Source organism: Festucalex cinctus, chromosome 6 (genome assembly GCF_051991245.1).
Source record: "Festucalex cinctus isolate MCC-2025b chromosome 6, RoL_Fcin_1.0, whole genome shotgun sequence".
Lineage (NCBI taxonomy): Eukaryota > Metazoa > Chordata > Actinopteri > Syngnathiformes > Syngnathidae > Festucalex > Festucalex cinctus.
Window position 1 is genome coordinate 490,665 of NC_135416.1, and position 19,044 is coordinate 509,708.

A 19,044-nucleotide genomic window follows, 5' to 3' on the forward strand; every position below is an offset into this window, starting at 1 on the left:
ATTGTACGTGAACATAATATGCTTTTGAATCAAGTCGATAGATATGTGGAGGAACTCAATGTGTGCGTGCATTAGCAAGCAAGTGCCTCTAAGTGTTATCCCTTGTAACGAGAAGTGTAACAAAAATTGCTCTTATATTTTGAGCAATAATATTACATTGACTTTTTGTTTCTTCTCTCCTGCCTTTTGGGGAGAAAGGTTCTAATTATTGAGGGTAGTAAGGAGTAATTACTTTTTCAAGCACGTAATAAGTAGTATATTACTGGATGAACAGTTTTTCAATGCTTTAATCTTCATTCTAAACTAAAATAATAATCACACACGTCAGTCAGTATATGGATGTAAAGTTGACAATTATCACAAGCTGTTCAATACAGTCATTGGAAAAAAGTATTAAAATAAAGAGTTTGGCAGTTTATTTAGAATATCAAAATCTATAATATGAATTTCACAAATAAATTGCTTTTAAAAACGATATTATTGTTCCGATGGAAACCTTTTGAAAGTGTCGGAAAACTACCGTATTTGATTGCCTGTTCCTTTTAGCTGTATGCGACACGCCTCTAATGCAACGTCACTTCCTTGACAAACTGCCTGGTTTCCGTTGCCTAGCAACGACTGCTTCCTGTCGCCGGAGGCCGACGGCCAGGTGGCACGCGCAGGCTCAAAAGCTCTCCTCACCACCAACCGCGAGCCACAACTTGGTCAATAAAACACATTGTCCGTTTGCTGCTTTTTTTTTTTTTGACAAATTGTTTTGTGGCGTGTCATGGCCAACGCGCACCGGAACAACGTGCTGGTGACGTCGTGCCTTAAGCGGCCGGTGGACCCGCACACCCGGGCGCCGCTGGCCTCCTACGAGCGGGAGAAAGAGGCGCCCTACTCGCCCGCGACTTACGCCGACAACCGGGACGCCGACCGGGAGGAGGAGGAGGACCAGGTGAGCAACTTTGCTCTTGCCATGTTTGTTTTTGTTAAAAATGCTTTTAATAATGCTTTTCAATGAGCTTTTTGACCTGATTGAGTCGACCGCCACTTTGACTCGTGACGTCACTCTCACAATCGTCAACACCGGCAAAGTAAAAAGTTTTGACTCAAAACTATCACGTTTTAACGTAGTAGTAGTCAAACGACATTTCAGCATATTTTGAAATCTAAATAATCCTCACAAATCAAATTACAATGAACCAAAGTGCCAAATGCCTTTTTTTTTTTTTTTTTTTTTTTTTAAACCTGATCGAGTTGACCGCCATTTTGACTCGTGACGTCACTCTCTGACTCGTCAACTCCGGCAGAGTCAAAATTATCACGTTTTAACGAAGTAGTAATAGTAGTAGTCAAACGACATTTCGTCACATTTTGATGTCAAAATAATCCTCATAAATGAAAATTCTAAGGAAGCAAAGTCCAAACGCTTTCTTTGACCTGATCGAATTGACCGCCATTTTGACTCATGACGTCAGTCTCAGAATCGTCAATTCCGGCAAAGTCCAAAAACAGTGACGTTACTCTTAATAAATAAATACCTGCAAATATTTCAATCCAATTTGATCAATTAATGACAATTCTTAAATATTCTTTCCGTTTGAAATATAATATCCCTTCATATTGTCATTTGCAAGCCAAATTATTTGTGGGCAGTAGACACAAAGCCCAACCACAAATAGCGAATAATTTTCTCAAATAATTGGTGTAGCTACCCCTAATTTTTTTTTGTTTGTTTGTTTATGATGACATCTGAGAAAACAAGTCCAAAAAAATGGCTGTGGTTTTAAACAACATGGCTACAATGACAATATTTTCGCTCTAGTTACAAAATGGAAGTCGGTAGACAAGAAGAGGAAAAGCAAGTTCCGTTTGTAAATCAAAAAATGACAAGAAAAATAAGAAAAGTGATTTTTTTTTCTTTTCTTTTCTTTTTTGGCTGCTGCTGAGTTGAAGCCACAGTCTGGTTGTCGCCGCCGCCGCCTTGGGCTGCGCTCCGTGATCCAATAAGCCGACCTCCCTCCGTATGGGGCCCTAATAGGCTTAAAACGTACTTCGAAACGGGTACAATTATCCGTCCTGCTGCCGATGTTTGAAGCTTAATTCCATCTGCCGCCTCCAGGTGGCGTGCAACGAGAAGGGCGCGGCGGCCCGGCCGGCGGCGAGCCCGCGCGTGGACCTGCGTCGCATCTTCTTCTCCAACGAGGAGTACTACAGCAAGCTGGAGGAGCTGAAGAAGGCGCACCTGCGCACCATGGCCGAGCTGGAGAGCATGTACCGCCACAAACTGCGGCTGCACGCCTTGGCCACGCCCACCGCACAACAACAACAACAACAACAACAACAACAACAACAACAACAACAACAACAAGACGGGTCAGTCGCATGGCGGGTAGCCGGGTTCGGGGGCTCATCAAAGCTGCCGACAAAAACTACTGATATTTAAGGAAAAAACAAAACAAAAAACAAAATAAAGTGGGGTAGGTCCTCCGCACCACTAGTTGGCGCTACATTGCGACACTTTGGTATGTAGCATAGACAAATGCAGAGGTCTGCAACCTCGCCTGTGCTCCTTGTGGAAAAATGCTTCACATATTTATTTCTTTATTTTTTTTACATAACATATGGATATAAAAATATATAATTTGAAAATTATATCCCAAAAAATAAATTTAATGGAAATAAATACATTTGTACTTAATTTTCAAATTATATTTTTTGTATGTCCGTTTTTATTTTCACTTTTAGTCATTTATTTCGTTTGAATTTTGTTAGTTTTGGGCCGTACTTGCCAAGTGGAAATGTCATTCAAATGAGGGGGGCGGTCCTAAGCGTGTCTTAGTTTGGACTCCGCCTCGTTGCAAAGTGCCTGTCATTGGTCAGTTATTTATTTTGAATTTTGGCAGTTTTGCTCCTCGTCCATAGGTCACGACATCTCCGGAAGTCTCACTCGGCCGTGGAGCTGCGCAGGAATTCGGGCGCGTCAGCGCCGCCGCCGCCGCCGTCGTCTTGGTCGGACGAGTCGGACAACGACGCCGACGACGACGACGACTCGGGTTCGGAGGTGGAGAAGGGCCTGCTCTCCTCCCCCAAAGAATTCATCAAGAACATGTGGAGCGACTTCAAGCTGTCGCCGCGAACGCGCCACCTGTCGGCGTCGCTGCCGGGCGAGCGCGTCGCCATGGTGACGGTCCCCAAGCCCTTCCGGATGACGCTGCGGGAGGCGGAGCGTCGGCGGCGCGGCGTCAAGACGCGCGGCGAGGCGGAGCTGGAGGAGGCCCGGCTGAGGCGACGGCTGGACGAGATGTCCGAGTGCCGCCGCAAGTTCCGCGCCGGCCCCGTGCCGGCGCACGTCCACCTGCCGCTTTATCACCAGATGCAGGAGCGCCGGCGCCGACAGCGCCAAAACATGCCGCAAGACTGCCAAGTCAAAACCAAGGTCAGCAGAGACGTTTTTTTTTGTTTTTTAGAGAAGTGTATCTGTGCTTGTATATTTTGAAAATTTAGCTGATAAGCGAAAATCTGCACACAATTGTTGCACTTCACTTTTCAATTCAATGTTTAGATTATTATTATATAGTTTGTTTTTTTACCAACCTGAACAATTCTGCAATAAACATTCAATACGTTTTCAACTTTTCACAAAAAAAATAAAAAAATAAAAAAATGGGAGGAAATACGTTGAGGTTTTTTTTTTTTAACCCCAAAAATTGTTTTTAAAAAAATCACTTCATGTTCTCACGAAAAATAGGCAAATGGTGGTTAAAAAAAAATCCCAAAATATTTTATTAATTTTTTTATTTACTTATTTATTTATTTTTATTCATGAATATGCAGATCTGTACACAGTGTTTGCCTGTTGAAATACATTATTTTTTTTTTATACAAACTATTCTTTAAAAAAAAAAAAAAAATCACCTAAAAATATTCACTACATGATCTCATGAAAATTTGGGAAATGGTGGTTTAAAAAAACAAAAACAAAACGTGAATGTGCCGTGAATGTACCAAAAAAATATTCAAAACATGATAAAAAGGAGAAAAAAAATTCTTTGAAAAAATCCATGAACAAAACTCCAAAAAATATATATATTTAAAATGCTAAATAAAAATAAAAAAATGTATTAAAAAAATATATATTAAAATATATATATATATTTTTTTCTTTAAGAATTAAAAAAAAATTAAGCATGACTTGAGAGTTTGTGTTTTATTGCTTCCCATTGAGGTGAATTGTTTTTTGGGGGGAAATGTTATATATCAAAAGTACTAGTGGCATCATGACTTGGTATTGGTAACTTGTCTAATCATGAGTTGACTAATCTTGCTGGTTATCAATGTGAAAAATGATATTGAGCATCCTTAGTTTACAGTCTTTTTTTTTTTTTTTAACGGATGTCTCCAAGCCTTTCAGTTTCCTGGAGCGTGAGCGCCTGAAGAAGGAGCAGCAGCCGCCGCGGACGCCGCCTCCGCCGCCGGAGCAGGCGAAACCCTTCAAGGCCAAGCCGGTGCCCAGGTGGCTGCACGCATCGGCGGCCGCGGCGTCATCGGCCGACCTCCGCCAGGAGGAGGAGGAGCTGTACCGATCCATCAAGAAGCAGATGCGAGCCCGCGAGACGCTGCGCGGCGCCCGCGCGCCGCCCGGCGCGCTCGCCCGGCGACTGGCGGACGGCGGCAAGACGGGCGAAGCTCCGCCTCCTCCGACCTTTAACCACCGGCCGCGCGTCAACGCCGACGCGCCCGACTTGGACGCCGCCTACCAGCGCTTCCGCCGGCGACTGGAGAAGACCAAGGAGGTGAAGCCCGCCACGGCGTGCCAGCCCTTCCGGCTGCGGACGACGGCCCGCGTCCGCGAGCGGCGCCCGCCGGCGGAGGAGGAGGAGGAGGAGGAGGGGCCGGCGGCGGCGAGCGTCAGCGCCAAGTCCAGCCTCTGCTCGTCGCTGTCGGGGAGCTCGGAGATCCTCCCCGCCAAAGACACGGACGCCAGCAGGAAACGACAGCAGGCCGTCAGGTACACGGGCGGCGGTCCCGAATCCTCGCCCGCTTCCTCCTTGCTCCGACGCAGAACCCCCCGTAGTGACTGACGCAAGCCCCGCCCCCTTTTCCCTCTCCCCGCACCCATGGCAAGCCCGTGTAGATCCCTCAAAAGGAACCGATCCAGTAAGTACGTTTGATTGACGCGACAATTTTCAACAAATTCACAATAACGCAAATTCAAAAAACAGTCGCACACCACAAAATAAAATAAAATCAAATAAAATAAAAATGCTTTTGCATTTACTGGCAGCCATTTTGACTGAAGCAACTACGGCTGTTTGACTGGATTTTGACTGATTTTGTAAGGCCCACACAATATTGTCTTCTATTGCTATCAAAACATGGAAGCTACCAAAAGAAAGATTCAAGTCTCTTCTTTCATCAGGAAAAAAAAAAAAAAAAGTATATTTCTATCTGTTTCTATTTTACAGCAATTAGCATTCATTAGAATTGTAATAGAGCTTTTTTTCAACCTGCCCCTACTTGATCTCTTATACTCTGCTGACACCTGCTGGCCATTTTTGTAATAACTACCATTTCTTTAACTGTTATTTGCAGTTGAGACGCTGCATCAAAGATTTTATGCTCTAGCAGAATGGGAAAAAAATGTTAAACTCATAGAAATATGTCTGCAGTTTTTAGTCATTGACACCGTAATTGAAAAAATAATTCATAAAATGAAGGTAAAATTAAAAAGATGTACTGTGAAAAAAACGAGTGTGATATTGATTTGTGTTGGTCATTTTTCTGCCACTAGATGGCATTATTGTATTTGTAAGATGTTGGCGACAGCTCGGCGCATTTTTTTTCTCTTCATATTAACTCATTTGCTCCCAAAGACGTATAAATACGTTCTATTTTAAATATTTCTGGTGTACCAAAGATGTATTTATGTTTTGTTTTGTTTTTTTGTTTTGTTTTATGCTAGAGCATAGAGAAGGCTTTGAATAAAGGCAGTTATTACAAAACCTGCCAGCAGGTGGCAGCAGAGTATAAGAGATCAGCCAGGGCGATGTTGCAACAAGTTGTTTTCCCCAGTTTTAGATTTGTGAATATTGATGAAACTAAGCTATATTCTAATGCTATTTGCTGCAAAACGGAAACAGATTGGTAGAAATTACTTTCCCCCTCCCCAGATGTATCAAATCAAAATCAGTCAAAATTCAGCAAAACAGCAGCGAGCGAAGGGAGTTTGTTTCAGTGAAAATGGTTGGGAGTGAATGAGTTAAGAGCCACCTAATCTTGAACATGAATTCCCTTGTCAAATTCTGCACATTTTTGTCAAATTGTAAACTGGGTCAATTGTGCGGGTGTGCAGGCAGTCGCTGGAGCGCAGGCGCGGGGCGGAGCAGGAGGAGGCGCGGCGGACGGAGCGGCGGAAGGAGCGCGAGAGGACGCTGCAGAAGTTGGTGCAGAAGCGGGCCGGCGCCAACGACCCCCGACCGCCGCTGAACGACAAACTGCAAGAGTTCAGGTGAGCCCACCACGCGCTCACCTCCGTGTCGGCATCCCTTCAAATCCCCGGATGGAATCGGCGTCAAAATGAATCGTACTTTGTTGCAGGCAACAAGAGCGCCAGCGCAGGAGGGAATATCGGCAGGAAATGAAGGAGATGGAGGAGCGCGTGAAAGGCCGGCCGCTGCTGCTGGAGCAGGTTGCGCAGGTACGCCACAGATGTCGTCACGCCGTCGTCGGGAATAAATCGGCTTGCTTTGGGTTAGCGACCAGCCCCGCTAGCTTCGTGCTAACGCCGAATGGGAAACATCATTGACGGGCTAACGGATAGACTCGTGCTGTCACTATCGATTCATCAGATTCATTTTAATTTTGCATTAAAGTGTTAACGTTTTTTTTTTTAATCAAATTATGAAAGTTGTATTTTTATTTATTATTTATTTATATTTTTTTATTTTATTATATTCTTTTTATTATTTAAATAGCATTTTATATATATATATTATTATTATTAAAATAGTTGTCGATTAATTTGATCATTGATTACTTGTCGATTAATCGATTAATTTTGACAGCTCTCGTCTTCACTCACTCTTTTTATGAAGTATAATATTTTCATGTTATGTAGTCCACAGATATTTGATTCTCAAACTGATCAACTTTATTAATTTTAGCAAATAATTTGCAACATTTTTATTTTTTATTTATTTTTTATTGAGAGCTCAGTGTTCTTCAATCGGCAGTCTTACCGATTCAACATGTCATCATCATCGCCCTCTGTTTTTTTATTTTATTTTTACTTTATATGTGCATTCTTGTGTGCATGCATGTGAATTTGTGCTCATAAATTCACCTGAAACCAAAAAAAAAAAAAAAAAATCTTAACCGGATACTTCAGAGTCTCGTCAGAGTCGTGAAGTTCAGAAGGTCAGGAGACCAGAGGAAAGATCAAAGGAAAGAAAGAGGAATCATTTGCAACATGTTAAAAAAAAAAAAAAAAAAAAAAAAAAAAAGGTAGGACAGGTTGCAAAAAAATAAAAAAATGCTAAAGTTGAGAAATGCTCATCAAACACCTGTTTGGAACCTCCCACACGTGAACAGGCGAATTGGGAACAGGTGATTGTGTCGAAAATGAACTTACTGAATTGACAATAAATAAATGATATTGTTGACGATGTTGTGTGTGCACACAACAGAAGAACGCCCATCAGGCGGCGCGCAAGCGTTTTGCCGACACGTTGCAGCGACAACACCTCAGCGAGGACTTTCTCAACGCAAAGGCGCCGATGCCGATGCCGATGCCGATGCCGATGGCGATGGCGGCACGCACCGACACTGATGCCACACGGTAACTGTTGGGCTGGGTTCAAAAAACAAAACAAAAAAAATCAATAATCGATATCAAATCGATTTTTCCTTTTTGAGCGTGATATCGATTCATACAACCAGGAATCGATTATTTTAATATCGCTTTTTTTCCACCCATAAATTAACAAAAAAGAATTTTCTTATCCAAATTTTTTTTGTATATGACTGTTTTCTTGACATTTACTGTTTACGTTGATTTAAAAGTATTTTCTTACATTTATGGAAGACTTTATGACAGTTAATAATCTTTTTAATTTATATTCATGATTATTGATTTAGGATTTATGAAAACATTTTCATCCATGCTGATGTCAATGTTTAACTCTTATGTGATTCTAATGTATTATTTTCAATTAATTGTATTATTTATTTTAATGTACTTATTTATTTTATATTTTATTTATTTCATATTTATTGTATTTTATATTTTATTTATTTATTTTATTTTAATGTATTTGTTTTATTTTACATTGTATTTATTTTATAATTTATTTTAATTAATGTATTTATTTTATTTTATATTTTTATTTTATATTTATTTGAATGTATTTATTTTATATTTTATTTACTCTTTTTAATTTTAATTTTGTATTTTTTTTTTGGATTGAGGACATTTGAATGATGTCCAGCCGTAGCAATTAGCGCAATCAAAATGGCGCTTGGTGTCAAAACGTGTGTACTGTACGTCTTCCCATCATTTTGAATGAGTGTCAAAAAAATCGATTTAAAACCCCCCCCAAAAAAACGGTGAAGCGGAATGAACGTGTCGGCCGACTTACTCGAGCATCCGACGGACGTCTTCTCATTTTTCTCTCGTTTTGCGCCAGCGAGCCTTCGGATCCGGATGACGGCGCCTCGCTGCCCGTCCACGACCGCAACGTCTTCCTGGATGAGCGGGAGGAGTTGACGGACGACCATGATGAGCACGATGACCACGACGATGCGGAGCCTTCGCCTGCCGGCAGCGAGGACGCCGCTCGCTACTCGGACGACGCGGACCACGTCAGTCGGCATGACGACCACCAACTTGCGTAGATGTCATCGGGTAGGACACCAATATAAAAATATTAGATATGACTGCATAGCCGACTGTTGAAGTCGCCAGGCCGCCATATTGCTCCTCCCAAGAAACGTTTCTCGCCATATCATTTCAGACCGACTTAGTAGAGCCGTTATTTTTTAGTATTTATTATTTTTCTTATATAATACGCTTAAAAACTCATTTTTACACTTGTGGTGGTCGACTAATGATGACATCACATGCGCTGAGGAAGTAGCTAACGAGCAATCATGGCTCAGTTTGTTGACCAAACCCAGAAAACAGGTGAGCCGTGATTGGTTGTTACCTACTTCATCATCACGGGTGATGTCATCATTAGTCGACTGCAAGTAGAAAAATTACTTTTGAAAGGTATTTAATTATTAATTCATTAATAATTTTGTTGACCAAACCCAGAAAACAGGTGAGCCTTGATTGGTCGTTGCCTACTTCCTCAGCACAGTGATGTCATCATTAGTCGACAGCAAGTGGAAAAAATGTTTTTTTAAAGGTATTAAATTATTAATTACCGGTAATAATTTAGTTGACCAAACCCAGAAAACAGGTGAGCCATGATTGGTCGTTACTGACTTCCTCAGCACAGGTGATGTCATCTTCAGTCGACATCAAGTGGACAAATTATTCATTGCACATGAAAAATAATGACATCCAATTAAATGCAAAAGTGCTGTTTTTGTATTTATTTATCTTTGCACCAAGGGACATTTCATTTTACAATAAAGTCGCATTTGTTCAGAAAGACCACTTTTTGTTGTTGTTTTCATTCCGACTGAGGAAAGAAAAGAAAAAAAAATCACAGTTTAAATGGCAAACAAAGACTTAGCCGCCATGTGCCTAGTCGCTTTGACATTGACAAATAAAAGTTCAGCGGTTACAGTCGAATCTCGCGACACTTCCGAAGAAAACCGAACGAGTTGCACGCGAGTTGCGCCGGAAAGAGCCGGAAAAAGTCGAAGAGCGGCGCACGCTGCGTCAAGCCCTCCTCGCCCTCCCTTCCTCCTAATTTTAAACATGGCGGCCGCGTCCACTGTCCCAACTCACGTCCAGCCACCTGCGAAGTGACTCGACATCAGTCGGCCTCGCTCGGCCGCCGCTCGTCCTCCTTCTTCCGCCGCTCGGATGCGAACGTTGACCGCCGCCGTCAACAAGCTCCGAGTCCCGGCCGGCCGACCCCCTTGTAAGCCTCTGCGGAGGGGCCCTTCGTCGGCATTTTTTTTTTTGGGGGGGAAGCCCAGGCGGCAGCAGCAGCAGCAGCAGCAGCAGCTTTCAAGTCAACCTTCCTTCCTTCCTTCCTCCCTCCCTCGCCGGGTCCACTGGCCTTTTCCTCGTCCGGAGCGATGGTTTGACGACGCGGAGCACTCGAGCCGTCCTCTTCGCGAATGATGTGTGAAAACTGCGCCGAGCTGGTGGAGGTTCTCAACGAAAGTGAGTGCACATACATACGCATATATCCATATTATATATAAGCGCACTTACGCACACAGTCAGCGTTAGCTCGCCGGCTAATGTTAGCTCCGTGCAACTTGTGACTTTGATTTATTCGTTTTTGACAATTAGAGATGGTGTTGTTGTTGTTGTTGTTGTGCATTTTGAACGCCCGACCGCCTGATGCCAGCCATCGATGAAGTCCATTCGCGTCTACACAGTAAATTGTCAGGCAGATTAAAAGATTTGGGCCTTTTTTTTTTTTTTTTTCCTCGTCTGTTTGTCTGTCTGTCAAAACACAAGTGCGAGATAGACGGTCTGTCAATTGTTTCCCCCACACCAGGACTGTGTAAACGTGGTGAAAATGTCCTGAAAGGTGTTGTTTGAAAATGAAAGCGGCCAGGAAAGTTGTTAGCTGGAGAGGCTAGTTTGGGCCTAACCACTTTTGTTTGTCAGCTCGAGCGTCCTTTTTTGGGGGTTTTGTTTAGTTTTTTTGGGCTCACCTGTCTTCACTGACAACCCCGCACAAGATGGACTCGTCATCTCATCTTGACTTATCTCCAACTAGTTGTGCTTTCCGACCTTGTCTCATTTGGCAAGACTAGTCTAGTCAAATCATCGTTAGCCGCTAGCCCGCAGGCTAAAGCTAGCGCCGTACAACTTTGTTACATGGGCTTTTTTTTATTTGTCCTTTCCCGATATTGGTATCATGTTTGTGTTTATTTTGACGACCGACACACACAAAAAAAAAAAACAAATTCCAAACAGGGGACAGACAAAAGAGAACAAAACTTGCCTCAATATTTATGATAAAAGTGTCAACTAGCTAGTGTTGTGCTTTTGGAGTCGAGACTGACACCACAAAGACAACAGAAGGTTGAACATTTACAAGTGTTCTTTTTTGTTTTTGAAAAGTAGTTGGAAGTGACACGTGTTGTCGGTGACTACCGATACCGGTATCGGTGCCAATACCGGTCTTATTGTAAGGTATTGGTACTTGAGGCGGTGACCGATACAATTATGTGTTGCCATCTTGCAACCATTTTACAATCAGGGACAAGAAATAAGAAATTATATGAGTTTACATAAAAAATTCCTCCACCAGTACATATTCAATTGTAAGTATAGTTCAGCATTGTTGTAAAACACTATGACATTTATTGTGTATATTCTGTGTTTTGATGACTTTGACGATGGCTGGAAACGGGGGTGTGCGACGCTTGCTGCTTGATCTGTTTCATCTTCGTACATTAAAGTTAAAAACAAAAAAAGAAAGAGGAGAAAGCCGTTTCTTTCTGAACAGGGAACAAAGCGATGACATCGGAACATTGCGTGCTCGAACACATGCACCCAAAATGATCGGTACGTACGTGCGTACGTTTGTGAGGTGGCGGCGGAGGTGGTACATGCACGTCAATAATAACAAAGAGCGCCACTTTGCTGAGGGGCAGCCATCTTGCGTTGCCTTTCCGTTACCGACGTCTCGTCATCAGTGTGTTTTATGCTCGGCGCACGAGAGCCTGGCAAGGAATCAACTGAACTCTTTTTGAGTGTGTCATGTGACTAAATGGACCAATCACGAGAGATATTTTCTATGGCAGGGGTCACTCACAACGCCGGTCGTCGAGCGACCGTCGAAGCCTGCCGGTTCCCTCCTCCAACACACCTGATTCAAATGATCTTATCATCCTACTGCAGCGCTCGCTTGCTGATCATTTCAATCAGGTGTGTTGGATGAGGGATATGGAGTTAAAATTGTGCCCACATAAGAACTGTAACAATCAAACAAATTCTGCTTCAGAAACATTATTTATTTTATGTTTTTACACATCCAAAGAAATGTCTTCAGTTACAAAAAAAAAAATATATCCTTCAAGTACAAACAAATCTTTCAAGTGAAAACAACAAAAGCCTTCAAGTCCAAAAACAGAAATATATGTAAAAATCTTTCACGTACAAAAAAAAAAAAAAAAAAAAGAAATTTTACAACTATAGATAACGGTCACGTGACTTTTGGCACTAATAAATATTGCGCCTACAGATTGACACACGTTTGCCTGGTGAGCCTCACGCAACTTTACAGCAGGGGTCGCTGTTGGGTCAGTTTTCATGTTCAGGTCGAACTGTGAGGGGGGGTGAAATAATCATGATTATGTTGGCAATAATCTAAAAATCACTATTAGTTTTTGGTACAAAACAAGAAAATGTTTAAGTATTTAAAAAGATTAAGACCAATTAAAAATAGAAACACTAATTATTTGGAATAAACAGTTTATAATTATATTTCTAATAATATATATGTATTTATGTTGGCAAAAAGTTGGAGTGCAGCTTGTGCCCTGTGCAGTAAATATATATATATATATATATATATATATATATATATATATATATATATATATATATATATATTTTTTTTTTTTTTGGTACATAAGAAAATGTTTTAATTTAAACGTAAAAAAAATATATATTAAGGCAAATAAAATTCTTTGAAACATTGTAATTATGCAAGTTACTTTTGGTTGAAAAAAAATAAATGAGTTATTTTAAAATAAAAAAAAAGCTTTAATACATATAATATAAAAATATTTATTTATGTTGGCAAAAATGTGAAGTTGGAGTGCCTCTTGTGTACTGCAATAGGACGTTCATTTTATTTTTGGCACAAAACAAGAAAATATTTAAACGTAAAAAATATTACAACAAAATTCTTTGAAGCAATAATTATGCAGGTTCCTTTTGGATGAAACAAAATGTATTAAATTAGTTATGTGAAATGTAAAAAGAAGGTGCAAATGTATAAATGTAAACAACTCAAATTATTAGTATTTTTTTTTACAGTAATGCTGATTTTGCAATTGTGGAGCGTAATAATTGCATTTGGATGAGTTGCACACTACATGTAATGGCGTCAAAATCAGCATGATGGATTACTTGTTGTTGTTGTTGTTGTTGTTGTGTAACCGCGACGTTGCGCTCGCTCGGCAGTTTCGGACGCAGACGGCAGCGAGGGCGGCTTCCAACTGAAGAAGGAACATGCGCTGCGAGTCTTGTCTCACATCAGCTCGTGGACGCAGAGGTGAGAACCGCCGCCATGACTTTCCTCTTCACCGCTGACTGGGTTGGCTTTAACAGAGAAGAAAAAAAAAAGCAATTTATTTTCTTTTCCCAATATCGATTTCATAAAAACATGAACCCATTATTTAAAGATTCCCCCCACCCCATAAATTCTGAAGAAAATATCATTTTAAAAGCCATGTTTTTAATTTTATGTATTTATTTATTAATAAAAAAAAGTTTATTTTAAATGCCCAGCGGTCTATTAAAAATAAATTGAATAATCTAACTATGTCTAATTGCTTTTCATTTTCGAGCCCAATATCGATTTAATAAAATCATGAATCGATTATTTAAATATCTTTTCCTCTTATAAATTCTTAAGAAAATAGATTTTTTTTCTTACTGATTTCTTGAAATTTACTGTTCACATGAATTTTATTTTTTTACTTATTAATTTTGTTATTATTATTATTATTTTTAATGTAAGTATTTTCTTACATTTATGAAAGTTATTGCACGTTGGCAATTCAGAATATTTTAAAGTTTATATTTACAATTATTAAATCAGAATTCTAAAAAAATATTTTCATCTCCTCCTTGCTGATGTCAATCATTTTTGTGAAACACTAAAGTGATTATAACGTGTTACTTGTAATTAATAAACAAAATCATTTGACCAGTTACTGCCTCCACAAAATGTACGTTGTTATTTAAATTAGAAATTTGATCACGTCCTTGACGTGAAAGAAGAATTGATGTTCCATAATGAATCGATCGGATTGAACTAAAGTGAAACCAAATTGGGAGAAATCGAATCAAAGTGAACTCTTGTGAATCGATTGAGGAAATCAGAATCGATTTCCAATGAGTTTTTTTTTTTTTTCTTTTGCATCCTAATTGTATTATTGTCACGACGTGGTTGCTGCATGGTGTTGCCGTGGCGACGGCTGACGAGCCGCCATTTATTTTTTTTTTCTTGTTCCTGGCAGACAATGTCTGTGCTGCTTCAAGGAGTACAAGCACCTGGAGGTGTTCAACCAGCTGGTGTACGCGCTCATCAACCTGGTGGTGGGCCAGATCGCCGTCCTCAGGGACCGCCTCCGCCGCCGTTGCGGCGCCGCCGCCGCCGAGGAGGAGGAGGAGGAGGAGCGGCGGCGGCGCGACCGGCGGCCCCCCCGCCGCCGCCCGCCGGCCTCGCCCGCGGAGGGCGACGACGACGAGCCCGTCAACGTGGAACGCGACTCGGCCGAAGAGGACGACGCCCGCTCGCCGGATGGCGCCCTGAAGACGGCGCCGGAGGAGACCCGGATCCAAGTGGAGGAGGAGGAGGAGGAGGAGGAGGAGGAGGAGGGCGAAGGTGATGAAGAGGAGGAGGAGGAGGATGAAGAGGGCGGCGGCGATGGCGGCGGCGGGCCCGCGTTGAGCTCGTGGAGCGGCGACGAGCGGGAGAAGCTGCTGCTGTGCGCCGCCAAGATCTTCCAGATCCAGTTCCCGCTCTACACCGCCTACAAACACAACACGCATCCCACCATTGAGGTGAACGCGCACAAATAGCACACAAATTATGCAAGAACCCCCAAAAAAATGTAAAAAAATCACATGCACGCGGTGACGCAGCAGGGTTATAATCCGATCTGAATTTTTTTTTGTGATATTGTATCTACTGTTGATACTTTGTCTGCCGAGTATCACAATATTTGTAGTTAATATTCAGCCACTCTAATGGCTCCATTGGTCATGGCTTATTGAGCAATTCCTTGGCAGGCCGATAGGGGGAGCACCTCATGAGTGTAGCAGGGAAATGTACGCAAGTCTTGAGGCGAAGAAGACTCAACTTACTTTTACTTGTCTGTCCAGCAACCGACTTAGTTTTGCAGTGCATTTCTATAAAAAAATATCTTCAATTTTAGTATTTTCAGACATATTTTGTTTCGACTTTTTGAAGCACACATTTTCTGAGGAATATTGATTTGTTTTTAATATTGAAATCATTTTATTAACTTAATTTTGCAATGTTACACAAAAATAATTGACAGTTTCTTAAGGATGTAACGATAACCAAATATCACAATACGATATTATCACAATATGAAGGTCACGATACGATAATTATCACGATATTGTGGGGAGCTTGGTGATATTTAATAAAGGTCACAATATTGTAAAAGGAAAAAAAGATCTCATACTAAAAAAAAAAAAGAGTGCAATATTGTGATTTTGTACATGATAGCAGCAATACATCTAAAGTACCTTCAATCTCTCATAAAGATGACTTGACTTGACTTGACTTAATGAGACTTGATATTGAGGCAGTTTGTCGCTAATGCAAGCAATGTTTGTTATTTTTCAGGACATATCTGCTCATGAAAGCAGCATCCTGGGATCCTTCTGTGACATGAATGTAAGCGCAAGCAACACTTTTTTTTTCTTTTTCTTCAAATTAAGTGTTGACATATATTTACCGTAAAAGTATTTACGTGTTTCCTTATACAGTGTTCCCTTGCTTTTTTTTTTTTTTGAGAGTAACTTATGCAATATTGTTGTGTTTTTTTTTCTTTATTTTTTTTAATGTGTTTATTAATTTTTTTAATTAACGCGGATTTCCATAATGGTGGGTAATTTTTGGAACATAAATGAGGGAAGTCTGTTATTAGAACAACAGGCAAGCATCTGCGGACCAACCTGGGGTAAAAAACAAACAACCAAAAGTTGAGAAAAGAAGTGTTTGAAATGGGTGATTGCAAAGTGCGCTTTCTTGTTTTCAGGACGTGGAGGTCCCGCTGCACCTCCTGCGCTACGTTTGCCTGTTTTGCGGCAAGCACGGCCTGTCGCTGATGAAGGAATGTTTCCAGGCGGCCACGCCCGACAGCCTCCCCTTCCCCATCGCGCACGCCTTCATCACCATCGTGTCCAACGTGAGGACGGCGAGGCAGCGGGCCCCGCCCCCTTTGCCAGCCTCCCGCTTCTCATTTCTCTTCGCTTCTTTTCTTCTTCTTTTTTTTTGGCCTCAGATCCGAATCTGGCTCCACATTCCGGCCGTCATGCAGCACATCATCCCCTTCCGCTCCCACGTCATACGGTGAGCCACTTCTTCATTATCGGCGTTCCGCCCGCGCGGTACGCCGCGCTTGTTGCTAGGTAGGTCTGCTGTCGCCATAGCAACCGTCTCTCAGCAACCCCCTCTCCTCATATGACCCGGGAAGAGGAGAGCCGGCGTCGCTGCCACATGATGTCACACATTAGGGAAAAAAATCTTTTGAAAATTTTATTAAATAACAAAAAATATTCATCACAATTATTATTGGTAATTGAAATCACCATTTAATTTTTGCTACGACAAAAATAACGTAAAAAAATTATGAAGAGAAATAAAATCCGTTGAAACACTAATTATGCAAGTTCCTTTTGGATGAAACAAAATTTATTAAATTAGTTATTTTTAAATAAAAAAAGGTGCAAATGTAGAAATTTAAACAACTTAAAAAAAAAAAAACTAAAAAGAAATGAAACCAAAGTGAACAAATGGCGAGTATTTTGTTAGTGAAGCTGTCATGACTCAATCGGAGTCTCGACCTTTTTGTATCGTGGTTTTTTTTTTTTTTTTTTTCTTTTTTTTTTTTGTTTTTTTGTTTTTGTTTTGTTTTGTTTTTGTTTTTTTTGTTTTTTTGTGTATGTGCACTTGCGTATCGTGTGTCGTCCCGTCTGTGCGTTTGTCACTATGGAGGACCAAAACTGCCAAAAATTCGAACTAAATAAATGACTAACTAAATAAATAAACAAATGACTAAAAGTGCAAATAAAATAAATAAATAGATAAATAAATGACTAAATAAATAAATGACAAAAAGTGAAAAAACCCCAGATTTATTTCAATTTAAATTAATTTTTTTGGATATAATTTTCGAATTATATATATATATATATATATATATATAATTTTTTTTATTTTATTTTCACTTTTAGTCATTTATTTCTTTATTGAGTCATTTATTTATTTAGAATTTTGGCAGTTTTGGTCCTCCATGGGTCACGGCTCGGCACCCGGGCCCTAAGAGAACGTCGGAACCCGAATCGATTGATGGCGCGCGCGCGCGCGTGTGCGGTGGTGTTCTCCAGGTACCTGTGCCAGCTGTCGGACCAGGATCTGCGCCAGAGCGCGGCGCGCAACATGGCGGACCTGATGTGGAGCACGGTGAAGGAGCCGCTGGACAGCGCGCTGTGCTTCGACAAGGAGAGCCTGGACCTGGCCTTCAAGTACTTCATGTCGCCCACGCTCACCATGCGGCTGGCCGGCCTCAGCCAGATCACAGTCAGTCGCGGTCACTTTTATTTGGTTTGTTTTGGCTGAAAATTGTGATTTAAAAAAAAAAAAAAAAAATGTTCCCCTGTTTCAGAACCAGCTGCACACGTTTAACGACGTGTGCAACAACGAGTCTCTGGTGTCCGACACAGAAACGTAACTTGCCGTCTTCTCGTCTGTCTGTCTGTCTGTCGTAAAATGAAGATTCTGTACCCATTTGTTTGCGTTTCAGGTCCATCGCCAAGGATCTGGCCGACTGGTTGATCCACAACAATGTCATCGAGCACCTTTTTGGACCCAATTTGCACATTGAGGTTATTTATTTATATTTTAATTAATTAATTTATTTTATAGTTTGTGCTGAGCAATACAAGTAGAATTTTTTTATTTTATTTTTTTTTAAAATTCCAATTCCTCGCCTCCATTGTCTTATTGTGTCCCCCGCAGATCATTAAACAGTGCCAAGTGATCCTCAACTTCCTGGCTGCGGAGGGCCGACTCAGCACGCAGCACGTGGACTGCATCTGGGCCGCGGCTCAGGTGAGGAACCTCCCTCGGGCGCGGGCGGGAAATTCATATTCGTATTGCTCTGGCGATTTTTCTGGAGTATTTGCTCATCAACTTGTGTCCAACTGGTGTCACAGCTGAAGCACTGCAGCCGCTACATCCACGACCTTTTCCCTTCCCTCATCAAGAACTTGGACCCGGTGCCCCTCCGCCACGTCCTCAACTTGGTCTCGGGTCTGCACCCCAGCGCCCACACTGAGCAGGTACCCGCCAGCGGCCATTTTCTTTTTCTTTTTTAATTCTTTATTTGCAACTTTACAGACTTTAACAGATGGGTTCAATTCACACATGCAAGAATATGCATATCATCATCCATCTCTCTAGAAAAACAAACAAGTCCCGTCTAAAAATAAAACAACAACAACAACTACCAAAAAATAAATAAAATAAAATACTAAACAATATAACCAATATAGCATCAAGAACATCAGGGAGTGACCATAAATATTTTCCAGATTATCCTAGTTTAGAATCAGCGGCCATTTTCAACAACAACAAGTTGCGTTCCGGGAAGGCTAATTGCATCTTGTATGGTTTACAAACAACAACAAACAAAATTGAAATGTTGGTGTCCAATCGAACGCTGTCTTAACGGGCGACGGTGGTTGGCTTTTGCAGACGCTGTACTTGTCGTCCATGCTGATCAAGGCTCTGTGGAACAACGCCCTGGCCGCCAAAGCGCAGCTGTCCAAGCAGAGCTCCTTCGCGTCGTTGCTCAACACCAACATGGCCATCGGCAACAAGAAGGGTGAGCGCCGCGGATGCCAACTGGATTCATTTTCTTGGC

At 41.4% G+C, this 19,044-nt stretch overlaps 2 protein-coding genes across 3 annotated transcripts in view; both read left to right on the plus strand.

Moving 5' to 3' along the window:
- The first annotated feature begins 609 nt into the window (after positions 1 to 609).
- On the plus strand, positions 610 to 9,646 carry fam161a (FAM161 centrosomal protein A). Its single transcript, XM_077523113.1, has 8 exons — positions 610 to 940; positions 2,108 to 2,361; positions 2,911 to 3,424; positions 4,392 to 4,996; positions 6,341 to 6,496; positions 6,586 to 6,685; positions 7,674 to 7,825; positions 8,673 to 9,646. Exons 1-8 carry the CDS (start codon positions 770 to 772, stop codon positions 8,878 to 8,880), a joined length of 2,160 nt encoding a protein of 719 aa, XP_077379239.1. The 5' UTR covers positions 610 to 769; the 3' UTR covers positions 8,881 to 9,646.
- A 237-nt stretch (positions 9,647 to 9,883) lies between these two features.
- Positions 9,884 to 19,044, plus strand: part of usp34 (ubiquitin specific peptidase 34) — a 44,370-nt gene continuing 35,209 nt past the window's right edge. For both annotated transcript variants that reach the window (XM_077523110.1, XM_077523111.1), the window contains exons 1-12: positions 9,884 to 10,330; positions 13,319 to 13,409; positions 14,380 to 14,926; positions 15,741 to 15,791; positions 16,156 to 16,305; positions 16,402 to 16,469; positions 17,507 to 17,699; positions 17,785 to 17,846; positions 17,923 to 18,004; positions 18,138 to 18,230; positions 18,335 to 18,460; positions 18,876 to 19,005. In XM_077523110.1, coding sequence (XP_077379236.1) covers positions 10,285 to 10,330; positions 13,319 to 13,409; positions 14,380 to 14,926; positions 15,741 to 15,791; positions 16,156 to 16,305; positions 16,402 to 16,469; positions 17,507 to 17,699; positions 17,785 to 17,846; positions 17,923 to 18,004; positions 18,138 to 18,230; positions 18,335 to 18,460; positions 18,876 to 19,005 — 1,639 coding nt within the window. In that variant the 5' untranslated portion in view covers positions 9,884 to 10,284. The remainder of the gene's footprint in view (positions 10,331 to 13,318; positions 13,410 to 14,379; positions 14,927 to 15,740; positions 15,792 to 16,155; positions 16,306 to 16,401; positions 16,470 to 17,506; positions 17,700 to 17,784; positions 17,847 to 17,922; positions 18,005 to 18,137; positions 18,231 to 18,334; positions 18,461 to 18,875; positions 19,006 to 19,044) is intronic.

Bases quoted from the DNA above. Each gene is read 5' to 3' on its own strand.
- fam161a (XM_077523113.1), top strand. From the start codon at position 770: ATGGCCAACGCGCACCGGAACAACGTGCTGGTGACGTCGTGCCTTAAG. The intron at 941-2,107 runs GTGAGCAACTTT...TGCCGCCTCCAG, and splicing joins GGGAGGAGGAGGAGGACCAG to GTGGCGTGCAACGAGAAGGG. The intron at 3,425-4,391 runs GTCAGCAGAGAC...GATGTCTCCAAG, and splicing joins ACTGCCAAGTCAAAACCAAG to CCTTTCAGTTTCCTGGAGCG.